The 18,342-nt window shown below is 41.8% G+C and overlaps 1 protein-coding gene across 3 annotated transcripts in view; it reads right to left on the bottom strand.

Annotated features, from left to right (window-relative positions):
* KIF13B (kinesin family member 13B) overlaps positions 1 to 18,342 on the bottom strand; it is a 120,333-nt gene that overhangs the window by 23,949 nt on the left and 78,042 nt on the right. For 2 of the 3 annotated variants that reach the window (XM_054001636.1, XM_054001637.1), the window contains exons 22-35: positions 17,617 to 17,787; positions 16,482 to 16,639; positions 15,373 to 15,505; positions 14,250 to 14,384; positions 11,560 to 11,589; positions 10,931 to 11,030; positions 10,486 to 10,612; positions 8,920 to 8,975; positions 7,826 to 7,950; positions 6,537 to 6,713; positions 4,982 to 5,074; positions 3,630 to 3,782; positions 2,644 to 2,721; positions 2,095 to 2,148 (exon numbers count right to left, since the gene is read on the bottom strand). In XM_054001636.1, coding sequence (XP_053857611.1) covers positions 2,095 to 2,148; positions 2,644 to 2,721; positions 3,630 to 3,782; positions 4,982 to 5,074; positions 6,537 to 6,713; positions 7,826 to 7,950; positions 8,920 to 8,975; positions 10,486 to 10,612; positions 10,931 to 11,030; positions 11,560 to 11,589; positions 14,250 to 14,384; positions 15,373 to 15,505; positions 16,482 to 16,639; positions 17,617 to 17,787 — 1,590 coding nt within the window. Of the gene's footprint in view, positions 1 to 1,371; positions 1,614 to 2,094; positions 2,149 to 2,643; positions 2,722 to 3,629; positions 3,783 to 4,981; positions 5,075 to 6,536; positions 6,714 to 7,825; positions 7,951 to 8,919; positions 8,976 to 10,485; positions 10,613 to 10,930; positions 11,031 to 11,559; positions 11,590 to 14,249; positions 14,385 to 15,372; positions 15,506 to 16,481; positions 16,640 to 17,616; positions 17,788 to 18,342 lie in introns of those variants that run through there. The other variant, XM_054001638.1, reaches the window with a different exon arrangement.

Raw genomic sequence — 18,342 nt, 5'->3', positions numbered from 1 at the left:
CTTTTTGCTGTGGTACATTAAATCACTCATTTGGGATTGGCTCATTGTAATAAACAACACCCAATTCCTGGTAAAATGACAATAAAATAACCATTCATGACTGCTGGAGAAGACTTCTTTGGCACCGAATTTCTCACCAAGGGACAAAAACATCCAGCTTAACCAAAACTCTGCCTATCAAGCTGTTCTCAGTTCCTTTATGCTAAACTGGACAGGACTGATCTCACCACTGAGCTCTGTGGTGTCCATGTGCTATAGGGACATTTAAGGATTTGTTAAATATTTCATTGGGATTGCAAAAGCTTTTGCTCATCTTCCTATTGAAACTGGATCATTGCATGGCAGACTAGTCTGGGTTGGGAGGGTTTAAAGACCACCCAATTCCAGCTCCCTGCCCTGGGCAGGAACACTTCCACTAAGCCAAGCTGTGCCAAGCCCTGTGCAACGTGGCCTGGAACCAGAGATCCCTTCAAAAGCAGGAATTCCCAGCTGGGGAGGTCCCATCTCCATGTCCTGAGGAACAAGTGCCTTGGATTGAAGCTCACTGCAAGCAAGGGGAGCAGCTCCACCACCTCAGCTCCACATTCCTGCAGCACAGAGTCTCTGCCAGCAACTACAGCCATGGCCAAGAGCTGCAAAACCTCATGCAAGCCACTGCCAACAATTCCAGTTAACCAAAGCCTGGGAAAAGGGGTCATTCCTCTGAGAGCACTAACACAAAACTAAGGAAAAGCATGTTTTCCATTGGCCCTGTTATTATTTTAAAGTGATTTGTTCATAGAAATCAAGAGTTGCTCACACTGAACTATAAAAGCCATAAAGCCTGAGCAAGACTTGAGAGAAAGTCTCAACGTTTATCTTATCTCCAGGCTAATACTCACTGGCAGATATTTAGATATTTGCTTGCTTTCATGTCTATTTTTTTCAGCTGAGAGGGAGTTATTTCTGAAACAACTTCACCCTGTCCAAAAATCTGTGAGAAATGGCACTGAACGGCTCCAGCTCTGTAAGAACCCATCAGATGCACCCAAGGAGAAAAGTTCTCTGCTTTGTACCAGTTCACACTGCATTAATGACAGCATTTCAATGGAAAAACTTGTTTGCTCTGTGCTATGCAAATGAGACACCACCGGCAGCATCTTCAAAGCAGGAAATAAAAGCGTGTGAGTGAGCAAAATCAACTTTATAGTGAGATAAAATTATTATCCCACTCATTAGGTGGACCTAATGCATTACCTCTGCTGGGACCTTTGGACTCTGAAACATGCAATGAGGGAAATCATTGAGGGGAAGGGAGGAGAAAAACAGAAATCATTAAGAATCCTAATCTTTAATTTTTGCTTTAAAAACCTTACAATATTGAAACACCCCACAGTTCTCTCCAAACAGAAGTTGCTACAAACACTTTATCACCTGCACATATTTTAGCATTCTCTCCATGGATCAGATGTAGCAGATTTAGCAACCAATGCTGGAGCACTACATCAAAATTCTATTATTCTGTGCAACTGCATTATGCATTAAAATGCCTTGTCACCACCAGATTCTCCCCCTCAAAATGACTCCATGCTTGCTGGGCAGAATATCTATCAGGAGGAGATCCTTCAGTTGATCTACGATTTGGAAAATAAGCTTACATTTAATTTTTCACCATTTAAAGGAATGTTTTGGGTCTATAGTGGTGTTTTTAAAGAGTGAAATGGGCTGGATTATCACCCACCACAAGTTTAGGACCACTGGGAGGTCAGGGACTTTCTTCACAGCCTTTATTCTGTCTAGAGGTGGACTTGAACTGATACAGACCCAAACTTTTTCCTTTCTCCCAGAATTTTTTCCCTCCACCCAGGTGAAAGCTCTGGAAGAGCTCTAAAGCTGGACAATGCTCCTGAGCATCCCACAGGGGCTGGGACAAGACCTGGGAACTTCCCCAGAGAGGTCCAGAGCAGCACATCCAAACCTACTTCTGTCCCAGGGATCCAGGAGCACATGGGGGTGGCCCATTTTTCAGAGATATATTCCATTTATGCTCCTAATCACTTGTAGATTAATCTCCTTTTTGTTCCCAGTTTTCCCAGGAGATCTGCAGATACTCACCCTGTTACTGCTCAGGTTGTAAGGGGGGGCTAAATCCTGGCGGCTTGCAGAAAGCTGGAAGAGTTAAAAGAAGTAGAATTATTTCTTAACAAGATCTTTAAAAAATTCATAACTATGCCTCTTGACTAGTAAGGCTGAAAAGAAACAGTTTAGTGGTTAAAGCAGAATCAAAATCCAAGAAATTAAAGGTGAAAATTTAATTATTGACCTGGGAGGAGCCAGAATTTGACATTAGTTTGATTACCAGTTCTATTAAATGATTTCTTTCCAAATTTTGGGTAGCAGAAGTCTCATTTTTCTCATGCACAACACTGGTACAAAGCTTAAGTTCAGCATATACTTGTAACTTGTTTTCAAATCTTCTAAAGAAAAATAGGGAAAAAAAACCCCTTCAACTTGGAAAGGAAATTAAAAATCTCCATTGTTCAGGGGAAAAAGAAAAACAGCACAGAGGGGTCAAAAAGAATGAAATTCATTGCTCTGTTCCATGATTCCAGGACCTGAGAATGAAGAGTGGAGCTGCTGGAGATGCCAGCAGGGGAAACTCACCCGATTCACGTTGGGGGAGCTCAGGCTCCTGCGGCAGAGTTTTCCTTTTCCCATCAGCTGCTCCTTTACAGCAACTTCCTGGCAGTCACAGAGAGCAAAAGGAAGAAAATAAGTGTACTTGGCAAGAATTAAACCTCTGATCGTCCCAGGATAGCTTTGTCTATACAAGTAAAATGGTTCTAAGCTGCCTTGTGGCAGAGGCTGCTGTCTGTAAAATTTACACAGCTAAAATTATGAATGGATAAAATTTTAACATCTGGCATTTTGCTGATTGGCACGTGTAGGATTTTGCAGTCTTGATTCTAGGAGATGACAGAGATGCAAAGACTAAGACTCTCTTTCCTAGCTGAGCTCGTATTTTAATCCTTTAAACTAATTATAAATGACAGGGAACTTGCTTTCAATATTTAAAGTGCATCACACTTCTCTGTGAATTTATAGTGGGCAGGCACAAGCTCCAGCTTGTTTTGCATAACTTTTCTCTTTGTGCTTGCATAATTTATATCCAGGAGAACAATCTTCAACAAATGTTTTCCTCTCCTGTATTTTTCCTGGTAAACAGATCAAGTTATAGTACTTAAAATTAACCCAATCAGTGTCTTTTTTTATTGGCAGGATGGCTTTGGTGAATTCAAAGTAGAATGTGGACAAAATGACAAAAACTCTACTGGCAATTGCAGAAAGCTTCAGAAAGCAAAAGCTAAGGCCACATAACTCCTTTTCCTGAACCAGAATTAGCAATGAACAGCCTTAAAACCAAACCAAGCTCCCCAGAACTGTGCCCTGAGCAGGGAACTCCCAGCCCCATCCGTGCTGGAGCTGAGCGAGGACATCTCTGCTTCCCTGGATCTTTGCCACAGGCTCACTTTGGGAGGCTGAGGTGTGCACTGGGGTGGTTTTTGGGGTTGTTTGGTAGCTTGTGTGCACTCATGAGGACGTTTGGATTGTGCACACTGTTCTCAGGGCACTCCCTGCTGCAGCCAGACCTGGCGCAGCCGGTCCAGGGTGAGGATGTTCTCCACGGCCAGGACGCTCCGCAGGTACTTCTCAATGTAGGCTTCAGAATCAGCTGAAGCTGCATCTTCCACGTTTGCTGCCATCCTGGCCAGTGCCTCCCGCTCCTCTGCTCCTTGAGCATCCTGGGGAGGCAAAAAGAGAAGGCAGCATTTTAAAATAAACCCAAAATCTCCCACGTCACTCCCGGAGAAAGCGCATTTTTAAACCGCAGGGCACCAGTTCAGCACTGTTTGTCCTTGAGCCCAGGGGCAGATGAGAATAATGGAATAGTCTGGGCTGGAAGAGACCTTAAAACTCATCCCATTCCACCTCCTGCCATGGGCAGGAACACTTTCCACCATCCCAGGTTGCTCCAAGCCCTGTCCAACCTGGCCTTTGACACTTCCATGGATGGGGAGTCCAGAACCTCTCTGGGCAATCACTGCCTCACCACCCTTGGAGAAAAGGATTTCTTCCTAATATCTATTCTAGATTTCTTCCTAAAATCTATTCTAAATTTCTTCCTAATACCCAATCTAAGATTCCGATCCAAATGAACACCTTGTGCCACGTAACCTGCACAGGTGCTTGTGCCACTCTCACAGACATCTCAAGCTGTACGTGGTTATTGTTTTGAGGCTTTTTGGGTTCTTTCTGAGAGTCTCACAGCAAGACACTGCCATTAATTAGCAAAAGGGCTGCATTCAGATATTTCATAATTAAAAAGTGCTCGAGCACATTGGGGGCGTTATCTAACCTGAGAGGAAAACAAAATTTCAAGTGAGCTGCAAGAAGAAAAAAAATAGAACATTGCTGGAGAAGCATTTCAACACAGAGTGCAAAATGCAGCAGAACATGAAAGAGCCAGGCAGCAATCAGAGTTTTGGCTCTTCATGTGTTAATGTTTTCACAAGTGCCCTGACAGAGCATCTCTTTGGAAAGAAAGGATTAGCATCTAACTGGGAATATGCTCAGGAATCAAGAATTGCATAAAGACATTATTGAGAAAAAGCCACTTTGTTATTTTTTTCCACAGATTCTCGTGCTCCCCGCAGCAAGCACTTCACCTGCCCGTTTTCCCTCCCTCTTTCCCCCCCACCTCTCTCTTCAAACTGCCTCTTCAAGGACCTGAGCAAATAGATGCTCACTCAACAAAATACACAGTGACACTGATAAGACAGAGGTTGCTGCTAAGTCACAGCATGTAAAGGAACAGGCTCCATCTTTTACAAACCACAGTTTATGCTGGCAGCAGCAAGAGCCAGCATGCTCAAAATGAGGGGGGGAAAGCACAAAATTAGAGGCTCTTGGCCAATTTGAGACACTCTAATTTTTTATTCACCTCTGGAATGTTTGAGACTATCTCAAAAGTGACGCCACAGCCAGGGATGGAACTTCGGGGGGACATCCTTCGCAGGAAACTCTGTGCAAAACCCTGTGGGGAGGAAACACAAGGAAAATGTGGATTAACAGATTCCAGCTGTGAATTAACAGATTCCAGCTGAAATAAATTCAGTTCACAATGAAAGAAGCCCAAACTCCAAAGTCTAACCAATAAACATGTAAGAGCCAAAGATATCAACTTGGAAAAAATAATTTGCTTCATTATTGTGGATACAGAGAAGGAGTCACTTCCTTCCTTGCAAGGTGACTGTTTCAAGCATCAGCTGCTTTTAGAGGTGTTTTTTTTTTTCCTGACAGAGCCCTAGGTGACTTGTCTTGAATATTGACAAGTGCAGACATTAAATTCTTGACCAAAGAGATCGTTATGAAGAATGATTTAAGGGGCATGGTCATTGTTTATGCTGACTTGGCGCCTTGCAGGGTTAAGAACTGGACTGTTGAATTAATGCAGAGATGAGTCATTCAAAGATGCTGCTGAGACAAACTCCCAGGAAAGGTTATTGACGGGGGTTTTTAGAAAAACAGGAAGAAAGCCAAAGATTCTGTGTTGGATGAAAGTAAAAAACGGCCCTGACTAAATCTGTAGAAAACAGAATTGATGAAGACTTCACCCGATTGTGATTATTGGCACGTCCAATTGATCTGTTCAATACAGTCTCCCATTTCATATCACAAAAAATTCACTGCTCTTCCCTTGCGGAGAAAAAGCTTCTGCCTGATGGAAGCACCAAGAGCTGGGGTTCTACTTCCAGCACTGGGAGTTGCCTACAGGGTTTCTGGGTGTGACCACACCTCTTTTCTTTGCTCTTGCTTCAGATTTTAACTACAGGTGTGCAACCAGAATAACAATCCAGGCTTTCTGCTTTGTCATTATCACTGCTAGGGGAGGCTGGATTCTCAGACAGTGCAGAAGAAACTCCTTCCTCCCCCATCATTCTCAGGATTTATACTATTTTCAGGGCATGATGCTGCAAATGGAATGACAACTTCACTGCCTGCCATTTATCAAACACCCTGCTCTCACCTACACATTATTGTAAGAGCACCAGCTGGAAAACATAAAGGACCAAGAGTGATTAACTCTGGTGAATTAACACAAGGGATCTCTCCTCCAGCTACTCCTAGTTGATTTCTAAATACCTGGAGGTGTAAATACAAATGGTTAGCAGCAATGTGTGGACTTAATGTGGGGCTAGGGAAACACAGAAGTTCCCTTATGCAAAATACGAACTCTGAGCTCACAAGAAATTAACTCTTCTTTATCCAGTGAGAAAGCACTCCGTGGTTAAGAGAAAAATTAATTTCTCATATTTAGATGCCTTAAAAAACAAGCTGTGCCATCATCCACAACACAAGGGATACCAGGAAAACGACTTGGCAGCTCAAAGCCTCGCTGGGCGCCGCTGATCCGGCGCTTCCACCCAGGCTGAGATGGGGGGAAGAGAGGAGGGAATGCGAGTCCTGGGAAGTGGGAAGGGCTGCAGGATCTGCACCTGTCTGCCATAGACGTTGACACAGATGCGCTTGCGCAGCACCAGCTGCATCTCTGCAGGGTGGCTGAGCTGGACAGTGGCTCTGACAATCAGGTAAACCCTCTCCTCTGCCGCCGTCCCCTTGCTGAGCTGGATGCAGTCGTGGACTGTGGAGTCCCATGAGGCTTCTGCTTTCACCTGCAAAAGGGGAGGGAAAAAATGTATCCTCTAATAAGCATAATTAGGTGTATAATTAACTGTAATTAATTAAGCATAATTAGCAAAAATACATAATACATAAATTTTGAGAGTCGGCTTCTCCGTTTCGCTCCCTGTGAAGAAAAAATCCCCGCACTTTAGAAGAGGCCATTTAAAAATCAAGATCAGTTTGCCAAATGAAGATGTTGGGATTAAAAATGCCAACTTGCTCAAACTCTGGAACATTTCCTCTTGAAAAAACATCTTTGAATACCCAGGATCATTGCAAATAAATTATAAAATATGCAGAAGTGCAGGACCATTTGGCCTAATTTATTAAGATAAACCAGAGAGCAACAGAGATTACAGTGGATATCTTCCATCACACCACAAAAATTCTCCTGTCTGTATTTGAAAAATAACTTTGCTGAAACCTTTCTAGCAATACAGCAAAAACTGGAATTTTTCTTCTTGCATGTTAAAATACAAGTATTACTGAAGATTTTATGGTTTATCTTCAAGCCATAAGAAAAATGGCCTTGTAGCCAAATTTCCAGGTTCTAAATACAAATCAGAACAAAAAAAAAAAAAAAGTCCTAACAGAACTACCAGGAATAAAGCTCCTCTAAAAAATAAAAAAGTTTCAGAGAAAGGAGCAAAATTGTAAGGAATAAAATAAGTCAGAGATTCTAAACGTAATAGTAGAAATTACAAACCAACAATTGTAAAGTTGTGAAACTATGAGTTATGTGGCAAAATAGGGGATAATGAGTGTAACAATGCAGAGGTAAAAATGTTAACAATTAAGATTGTCTGGTTTTTCAGCTGGGGCTTTTGTACTCTAATTTGCTCAGAGATTTTGCTTTGTTAAATACAAACTGAATCTCAGGCTTTTGGAATGTTTGGATTTGGATGAAGGAAGACCCTTGAGTTTTACTATTTTCCAAATCATGGTTATACTCCCAGTGAATATTCCTTGAAAACACAGTTGCTCAAAGGAGCAACACGTAATTTATTACTTTTATGATCTATTTGATGTATTATTTTCACATGTGGACATATAAGAACAACAATTAAAAGACTGAAATTCCCTGGTCTGCAGCTTCCCTTACCTCACTATCGTGATGCTTCACAATCTGCAGCTCAAAGAATTCCTCCTCCTCCTCTGCCACCAGAGTAGCATCCCAGCCTCCTGCCTCTGGGTCATCCAGGTTATCCTGGGAGCTGAAGTCATCAGCTGCAGACAGGAAGGGATGTGGAAGGTGAGGAAACACAAAGCAATCACCCTTTTTAAAAAACATCAGCAAGTCATAAATTCACATTTTCATCCCCAGCTCCCCAGCTTGGCTACTTAAGACTCCACCTACAAAATTAAAGCTGAATTGTTCCACTTCAAAAAAAAAAAACATTTCTATACAGAAGGTGTGCACAAAGACTTGGGGACACAGACTCAAATGTGCCTAATAAAGGCTAAGAATCTCCCCCCGTGGCAAACACCCCTTCCTTGCCCACAGGTGGAATTTCAGCACTGAGCTCATTTGGCATTAAATATGTGGTGCTGTTAAGATAAACTGCTGGATGAGCAGGAGAAAACACAGTACTTTTAGATCATGATTAAACAAACCCTTAATGTGGGTTTTGAGAAGCTCAGCCTGTCCTGGCTGGAGGCCCTCCCCATGAATTATTAACCAGCTCCTCTCTGAAGCCATTGGATCCATGGATGTGCTGTCCCAGGTGGACAAACCACCAATGCCAGAAGATTGCAGCCCAGGTCTCCTCACAACAGGCTGAGTGTCACCTCCCCTTCTCACCTGACACCTCTCATCCAAATATTAACCCTCTTTTAAACCTCCTATCAAGGATTTACTTAACTGACTGCTCCCTGGATTGCTTTGGAGCTGCCAGCTTCTTGGTTCCAACTTCCCATCCTTGGTAGGAGCATGTGACAAATACATCGTTCAAACAGGATCTTGCATTGGGATGCATTGAAACATGGGATTATTAAAACCTGTGGTTCCTTCCATCCATAATATTGTTTATTTTGAAACGTTAAGCAATATGTTTCGGGAAAAATGGGCCCTTCTCCAATTAATCCACCTGCCATTCCAGGCTTCTGTTAATTTTAAGAGCTTGCTTCAATTCTGAAACCTCACTGGCTGGACAAAGTTTGTTTTCAAATTACTCTGCCATCTTAAGGACCACTTACCATTCAAGTCAAGGAATATAACGGGAATGTGAGTTTCCATACCAGCCACAGGAGTCCTAAAATACAAGACAGGGACAATGGTGGCATTTAAAGTAACAGAGATTTACCCAGCACACGTCCCTGATGATCCAAACTCCCAGGACATCGCATTCAGTCTGCAATTTTTAGCTAGACCATTGATAACCTTGGCAAACCTCTTTATTTTAATATACTGCTGCAGATTCCAAGATACTCAAATAAATTAGTATTTCTTTTATATCAGCTCTCTTAGAATTACCATCTTCTTTGACCTCTGCTTTCTGAAGTGTTTTCTCTCTCCCAAATGCTAATAGCAAAATTCAGTTTATTTACTCTGACACAAGCATTCATTAAATGCAAACCCCTCTACTTTAGTAATGGCAGGGAAAATGGGGAATCAGAAAAGCCAGACTCAAAGTTTTGAAACTAACACTGATGCTGCCATTCCACACAGTTATTACTCTTTCTTACAAAACACGTATCGAAGAGCCAAAACTGATAAATTTATAGTGAACAAGAGCAGGCTGGAGTCTTATGTAATATATAAAGTGCTTGAATCATACTGAACATTTCCTCTGGTGCAAACCAGATTCTTCCTGGAGCAAGTTTCCTGCAGCTCCGCTGTTTTGGCAACACTGATGCTGCCATTCCACACAGTTATTACTCTTTCTTACAAAACACGTATCGAAGAGCCAAAACTGATAAATTTATAGTGAACAACAGCAGGCTGGAGTCTTAAGTAATATATAAAGTGCTTGAATCATACTGAACATTTCCTCTGGTGCAAACCAGATTCTTCCTGGAGCAAGTTTCCTGCAGCCCCGCTGTTTTCAAACCTAATGAAACCCTTTGATGTGAAAGTTATGTGTTTCCAACAAGAACTTGCTATTTTTTTAATGTTTTAGAAGCTCTGACAAACTTCAGCTTCAAACTCCATGACACTCAATTCCATCAATAAATACTGTCAGAGGCTTGCTCAGAGAAGAGATTCAGGAAGTTGCAAGCAAGTGAAGTTGAGTTTGAGGTGAAACAACCCCAAATCCTTATCTGCAGTTGTTGCTCACAGCTGATCCAGCACAGCAGTCTCAGTCTAGTGCTCTCTACTATTTTTAATGTTCAAAAAATTACATGGAACACTTGCTGACTAAACAGAGTTTGTTCTCAAACCAGGAGTGCAACAAAATGCTCCTGGAGATGCAGTTTTATGATGAGAGGGCAGCCTTTTAAGTGAATGAACTAGGTAGTTAACATATTAGCTAATTTTTTTAAATGGCAACTGCAGTGGTAATAAATATTGATTCCCTTTTTCAGAAGGTTATAATTACACCGTGATCAATAACAGTATCGTTTACCAAACAGCATTTCTGGATTTCAGAGACACAACCTGATAAAACAATTTAAGCAAGAGGCCTAATTTTAACAACTTTGCTCATGCAGGGTACAGAGGCCAGATTGAAGAGAGAAAAAAAAAAAAATGGCCATGATCCAAAGCCAGGAATGGGCTGTGCATCATTTTTACATCCCTCCTCTGGGAATGGATGTTCTTACCACTCTGCTGGAGCTCCAGGGATCCCACTGCCAGCAGAAGGAACCATCACAGCATTCCTTTCTTCCGTGAGGGTCAGCCTCATCTCCAACAGCTGAGCCTCCCGATCAGCGTCGTCCTCTGTCTTATCTGCAAGATGTCAGGATGGCAGTCAGGAGAGCAGAGCAGCTCTGGGTGCCTCTGGCACATGGCAGGGACTCTGTACCCCCCATGACAGAATAAACCCTGCTCTGCTCACGACCCAGCACACGAAGAAACACCCCAAAACAACAAACAATTCCATTAAGGCTTCTCCAACTTTAACTTCACCCCCAAAAAAGCAAATTACTGCTGAGATCAGAGATCCAACTCTCCATGAAAATATTTTCTAATAAATTTGATGACATATTAAGATAGAGAGTGTGTGCACATCTCTCAGCCTTTTACCTTTAACAGCATTTTCCTTACCAGGCTTCCCCACGAGTTTCTGCAGCTGCTGATCAAGGTACTCCTGGCGCTTTGTTAAGGCACAGAGCCACTTCCGACGGAGCCTCTCCAAGTCCCTGTCCTAAAAAGGGGGAAAAAAAAAATACCACATTAAATATTGCACCAGGAAAGCCAAGGTTTCCTGACTGTGTTTTGCACATTTTCTACAAACCCTTCTGCTCATCCTACACCCAGCAGAAGATGAAGACACGTCCAAACCCTTCAACTTTCCATATTGTATTTGAAGTATTTTTGCTTGCCAGCTCTTAGGCTTTTTTTCTGTACTACCCAGATGAAAAAAAACCTTAATTTCATACAATTCTTTGCCCCCAGACTACTCCAAAACTCACTGACCACTGGAGCTGGAAACCCCAGTCCTCACCACTCCCCTCAGTGTTTAGCAGCCTCATGTCAGGAATCCATCCCTACCCCACACCATCCCACTGTTATGGCATCTGCAAATGTGCCCTTAAAATGAATTTTTTCAAGTGCTTGTGTCCTTTAAAAAACCCTCAAAACACCAGAGTATCCTTAAGAACAATCAGTTCCTCCTCTAATATGCTTTGATCTGAAAACTTCTGCATTTGTAAGAGAGAATTTAAAATTTTTACCTGATAACTGTCCATTTCATCCTCTTCTTCCTAGGCCAAAACACAAAAAAAACCATGCCATTAATTTTTTTTTTTGATAGCAGGAAACATAGTGAATGCAAAAGGTGTAACTATTTTAAGCAATATTAACAGTCTTACATAAAAATAAAAGTCTGAGTTCAGCAATGGTCACAGAATTAAAACACACTGATATCCCAAAGATTTGCTGCTATCATCTCATCTAAGCACCAACCAGAACAATCCAATAATTATAATGGAAAAATTCCATTAATGTTAACTACCAGAAGTCTTAATAATTGAAGGAAAGTGGAATAGAAGAAACAGGAGAAATACCTTAAAACCTGTTGATCCTGGACAGCAAAGGAAAATGCTGTTTTACCTCTAAGACTTAAGTGTTTCAGCAAGTGCTGAAAAATCAAAGTCTGGTAAAGAATCCCAGAACTGTTAAGGCTGAAAAAGACTTTTAAGACCATTGAGTTCAACCATCAACCAGCACCACCACGGTCAGCGCTGAGCCTCAAGTGCCACATCCACGTGTTTTTTGAACACTTCCAGGGATGGGGAGTCTACAACTGCCCTGGGCAGCTGTGCCAGGGCTGGACAATCCTTTCCATGAAGGAATTGCTTTAAATATCCAACTTGAACCTCCCCTGGCATAATTTAAGGCTGCTCCCTCTCATCCTGTCCCTGTTCCCTGGGAGAAATCCCGATCCCACCTGGCTTCCCCCTCCTATCAGGGAATTCTAGAGAGCCTCATTTTCTCCAGGCTGAGCCCCTTTCCCAGCTCCCTCAGCTGCTCCTGGGGTTCCAGCCCCTTCCCCAGCTCTGTTCCCTTCCCTGGACACTCTCCAGCCCCTCAGGGTCTCTCCTGCCATGAGGGGCCCAGAACTGCCCCCAAAACTGAGATGTGTACAAATGACTGGAGGCAACTTTGCTGTAAAGGAGAAGAACTGCAAAAACCTACTGCAATTATTAGGGAATTAGAACAGCAGCCACACCAGGAGTGACAATGCAGACTTTCAACCTTTTATTCCCATTATCTTCCCACGGCAGACACCACCTTTAATTCTTGACCTTCATCCCAAGCAGAGCCACTTGCAATGAGCACAAGTGCCCCTCCTCATAGGGAATGGAAAAGGAATGAGGGCTCCAATCCTCAAGGAGTTATTACTTATCTAGTTAAAAAATAACGAGCCACCAGAGCCCACTTTTCTACCTTAATCATGAAAGCAAAAACTTAGCTAAGCTAAAATTAAAAAGCCATAGAGAAGAGGCATTTCCTTAGTTCAAGGTCTTTAGAAAATCTTTTACATTCCAGAGATACCTGATCTACCTGAGATAAGAGAAATTATAATAAGGGGACTAAAAATCCAGGTGCTGTTGTCCAAAGCCTATTGTAAGCAACAGGTCTCATAAAATCTGATTTTTAATGGCCCTTTCCCATGGGGGTTATCAGTTTCAGGCATAACTCATTGGTTTCCCTCTCTCAAGTTGAGTTGAAGTCTTTCTCCTTGATAGAATGTACTGGTTTGGGGACTGCCAGCTCTGTAGGGTAAGTCTGGAACTGGTCAGTGGATCAGAAATTCACTGGGGAATAAATAAAGTGAGGCAGACAGGATGCTCCCCTGGGACTTGTCTCTACAAACCAGGCTAAAAGGGGCACTTGTAGGTTGTGGGTCAAGGAAAAACTACAAGAATCAATCATGCTGTCCTAGGAGAGGAACTTCCTCCATTCAGGAGTTTCCTGGCTTTATAGGAAGGAAATGTGGGTATCAGGGGCTGCTGTGATGGAAAAGCTGAAGAGAAAGCCAGCAGGAGCATAACAGGGAATAACAGGAACAATCTGCCCAGGATGCTGCTGGAAAGGTGGAAAAAAATCCCCTTTTTGTACCCCAGACACACAATGGGAAAGGACTGCCCGGGTTAGGAGGCAACAAAAACCCCAAGTACTTCAGAGCTCAAAGGAAAACCCATCCTGATTAAGCAAAAAAAGGGGAGCAGACAGGGATTGAATCAGACGCTGTCAATAGGGTAAATGTTTTGGGACATCTCCTACTTTTCCATTCAGTTGTCATTGTCTCAAGCAGGGCAGCAAATCAAACAAGTTCAGAGACCTGTTCTGCTGCACCAGATTTTGGCTTTGCCAGGTCCAGGGAGTCACTGAATTCTCATCTATCTGTTGCGGGGAAAAAGTAAAAGTCCACCAGAAACTGACAGGAGCACTGCAAGAAGACAATCCCTAAAAAGAAAGGGATGCACATGAGGTGCAGTGTGTATGAGACTGTCCAACAACTGCCCAACATCTACTGTGGGCCACAAGTGCTTCCTGGAATTCTAACATTTGGAACTGGACACTATTTAAATATATGTTGCACTGGTTTATTTTAGTTTGAATTTTTAATTTGAATACATTAAATTAATTTTTGTTTTTAATAATTACGTAATATTGTCTTCCATGTCTAATATTTGAAGTAAAATCTACACAAAAAACTCCTAACGGATTTTAGGAATATTTGTATTTTCTTCTTCGAGTGTGTTAAGGCTGTGCTGCTTTCAAAGATAGGAAAAAAAACCCCAACACCAGAAGAGACACAAAACATCTTACAAGTGTTATTTTTGCCATGGAAAATGATTCCCTTGATGCTTTTCAGCTCTTGGAAATAGCTGACAGTAAATATTCAGAGTTTTACCTGATAATTTTGTGACTTGATATGCTTTATTTGAACACAGCCAACGCCAACAGATAATATGGATTCCTCCATCAGTGGCAAGGTCCCAGACTCCTGCACAGATTTCACTTCAACCTGGATTCGTCGAGATTGCCCCTGTCCAAAAGAACAACTTGAAATGCTTGCTTTAAAAAAAAATAATATAAAGTGTTGAAAGTTTAATTCCAGAGGGACCTCTACTGGCAGCCAATGGCAAGGAGAATTTTATGTTTCTTTTGGGAAGAACAAAATGCTGCAATCCCAATGACTCAGTGTTCAAGAGATCCTCCTCCTGTTGCAAGGATTTCCATTTACAGGATTTATGAATTTACAAAATGAAAAATAAAAGTTCAGCATTCAGCAGCTCCCCAGTTTACTTTTCTGGAGGGTTTTCAAACGTACCCTTATAGGATTTCATTTTTAATACTTTTGAAGGCAGAAAATGGGATCTTCTTCCCACCTACAAAAGAGGAGGGCAAATAGTCTAATTCGGTGAGCTACTGGAATTTCAGTGAACTTTTTCTGACTCTGCTCTCCTTGGCTGAAAATTCTGACCCACTGATGGTATCAGTGCAGCAAAGCAACTGCACTTTAGTAAAACTGTAAGGGGAAAAAAAAAAGTAAATAAAAGGAAGAAAATTAAAATAAAAATCAAAGGAGTCAGTGAGGTCAGAGGAGCAGCCTGTATCTAACTTTTACTGATTCCTCGTGTTCTTTGGGCAGCAGCTTATCAATGGCTCATCATTTAAAAATGTGAGCTGCTCAGTTAAGCATTAACAATTTAAAGCAGGTAGAATTCAAAGAACAAAGGAGTGCTTGGCTGGAAGGATCAAATAAAAGAGAACTCTTGGACCTCTTTAAAAAATAATGAAGTTCAGTGGAGACTGATGTCCCTTCTGCCAGGTGCTGGCACAGGACAGGGCACAGGACAGAGCAAAAAGTAACAGGGAGGGCTTTGATCGCCTTTAAGCTGTGTTTTGCTCTGTCTCCCACTTCACACCTGTTTTCCACAACATCACATTTTGCACCTAAGCTTGACGCTGCCTTGGCCACCCAAAGCAAAGCTTCCCAGGTGATAGCTGGAACCCTGCCCGTGCCACCTCACCTGTCTGAGCTGGAAGATGCCTCCTGTGCTGACGTCCTTGGCAGGGGTCACCTCAACTGGGCAGTACTCCCCGTTCTCATTCAGCTCCAGGATCTGAACCCACAGCTCCACTTTGCGGGTCACCTCACTCCACCTGCACAACAAGTCATGTACTGGGTTGTTTCTTCTCTTTGGATGGTTTTTTTTTTTTTTTTTTTTTTTATCCCCAAAGAAAAAGGAATTAAAACATCAAAACACTGAGCTCACAGTGCAGACTGAAGCAGCAAGAACTGAGGCTGCAATAAACACACCATTTGTGTGTACAGCTGTGCAGAGCTTCTAAATTTTCCTGACAGCTATTTTAGTCAAACATGAGAAATAAGCCTTTTCCTGATTCCAATACAAACCCCAATTCCACATTTAAGCTCTGGTCTCAACTCCTGCCAGAGAAGCCCAGTGCTGTCAGGGCAATCAGACTGAGAAGGAAGACAAAAGAATGAAATATGACATTGTCTCACGAGCTCTCAAAATTCAGAGCACTTTCCTGCCATTGCCTTCTCTCCAACTCTTCCCAGAGCTTAATAAGAAACAGCCATTTTTGTAATTAAAAAGGATAGAGGTGCTCACTACTTAGCTATCAAACATAACCCACTATTTTAGAGCATCCTTTTCCTCTTTGCCATATTTCCCTGACTTTTATTTTACATTTCCTTATATGCAGCTTAATAGTCAGCATAAGCTTAAGCTGCAAGTAAAAAGAGAAGTAACTGCCAATAAATTAAGATGCAGAGCTGCCTTCTAATTGAAGAGGCAAAACAACTCACACTTAAGAAAATGCTACTACAAGATTACTTTGGGGACAACAAATGGTGCCAGCAAACAAACACCACCTCCCTGCAGTCTGAATTACCGTAATATTGCATATTTATCCAAAATGAGGTAAAAAGGAAAAAGTCTTTTCCAGTGGAAGCATTACAGGGATGGCATTTCATGGCCAGGAATGAATTGGAATCATATAGCGGTGTTCAGTTCAAAATCTGACTCCTTACCCCAAACCTGCTTCGAAACTGGGCACCTCAGATGGTGATTTTCCCCAAATTCTAAACCAAAGATGTATTTTCCACATGTACCTGTCCCGAAGGCTGCGTGTTTTGGCTTGAATGATTCCCAAATCCCACAGGGCTGGGTTTTTTCGGTCACCACTCTGCTTGTGTCCATAAACTTCAATGGCCAAAGCACCATCATAAAGATGTTCCATGAAGTCTTCAGAAATGTTCACAGAAACCTCCTGGAAGGGACAAATCAGCTGGTAACTGCGACTACACGACTCAGGCTGGGAGATTTTACTGCCTTGACTTTAATAAAAGCATTTAGTAAAATTCCCCCTGGTTCCCAAGACACGATCCAGGGGAAAGGAAGTGTTGCCTCAGTTTCTAAAATCAGGAGGCAGGTCAAAGGTATGCGATTTTCCAAAGATTAAAGTCTATAAGGAGCTGAAAAATGACCACAGGCTGTTGCAAGCCCCGAGCCAATGGCTCAGAAAAAAAATCAAAGCATATGTTGCCATGTTCAGAATCAAAAAATCAAAACTCATCAGAAGGTGTTACATCCATTTCACAAATGGGAAGAGGAATAAATTGCCCAGTGTGATGAGAAGTGATAGAACATAATGACAGCTGGGGTGATTTGGCTGAGATTCATCCAAGCTGACTTTAGATGTCTCAATAAAAGATGCCTCTGCTCAGCTGCTCCAGAGCCAGTGGGAAGAAAGAGTCTGTCCTAAATATTCTGTTCTGACCTCTAACAACCCAACTTCAGCATCTACAGCAGCCCCATGTCCCAGAATTGGGACATTTCTCTTCATTTCATCAGAGTTTCGAGTGATCAGCTCACTTACTGACAACAAATATCCTCAGAGAAATATCCCTCATCCACAGTGAATTTTACTGTGGATAAATTCCAATGTAAGTTTCTCTGATGAACTGATGTTTTCCTTTATTAACCCACTTCACCTTCAGTAATTTTTGTACAAATGAACAGTGCAGAAGAATCAAACTTAAATGGATCTGAAGACATTTGAGTTCTTATTTAAAAAAAATATTAGTGTATCAACATCATGAAATTAAAAATGGTATTAGGGCATGGCGAAATAAAATGGGAGAAAAGAGGCAGATAGAACTGCTACACCAACTTAACCTGCCTTTTTTTTTTTTTTTTTTTTTGCCTGCCTTACAGTTTAATTAATAAAACAGAAAAAGAAATTACATTGCAGTGGTCGAAGACAACCATGCACCGTGGCTCCTTGCTGATGGAAGACTGGGAAGGATCCACCTCAGGTGCAACAATAACTGGCTCCACTTGATCCCAGAATGTGTATTTGCAGAACACGAAGTTGGACAGGTGCTGTGGCAAACCTGTAGCTTGAAGTATTTTGATCTGGAAAGGAGGTGAGAAAGAAATGAAAAGCACTTATTCATCAGGCACAGAATTAAAAAACATCACCTGGCACAACAATGTTCCACTGCAAAGGATTGAAAAAGTAAGAACAGAAACCCAAAAACAATTTAGCAAATAAAATTTCTGCACTGATTCTCATTGGAGGCAATATCTGGAGTGCAGCAGCTGAGGACAGTCACTAGATGTCACCAGGCTCATATTTCCTGGAAGGGACATTCTGCTCATTTTTAATGGTGAAATGCACCAAGCCCATTGCAATTGAAGAGGGAAAAAAAAAAATCTCATAATTCCAGTGGCTCCTTTATGCTCTAAAAATCCTTGGTTTAAGATACTACTTGTTCTTACTCTGTGATGCTGGAAATAACATAAAATCAACCCCAAAGAATGCAAAATTTGCCTGTCACCTCATCAAATCAAGGCCAAATAGAAACAAAATGTTGTGAATTCTCACTCAGATCTAAACAAAGCCATCATATTCACCATATATTTAATAAACTTTTATTCTTCATTTGTCAAATTAAGACCAAATGAGTT

The sequence above is a fragment of the Vidua macroura genome, chromosome 31 (assembly GCF_024509145.1).
Source record: "Vidua macroura isolate BioBank_ID:100142 chromosome 31, ASM2450914v1, whole genome shotgun sequence".
NCBI classification, from domain to species: Eukaryota; Metazoa; Chordata; class Aves; order Passeriformes; family Viduidae; genus Vidua; species Vidua macroura.
The sequence above is the reverse complement of the archived record's forward strand: the minus strand, read 5'-3'. Positions and strand labels throughout refer to the sequence as shown.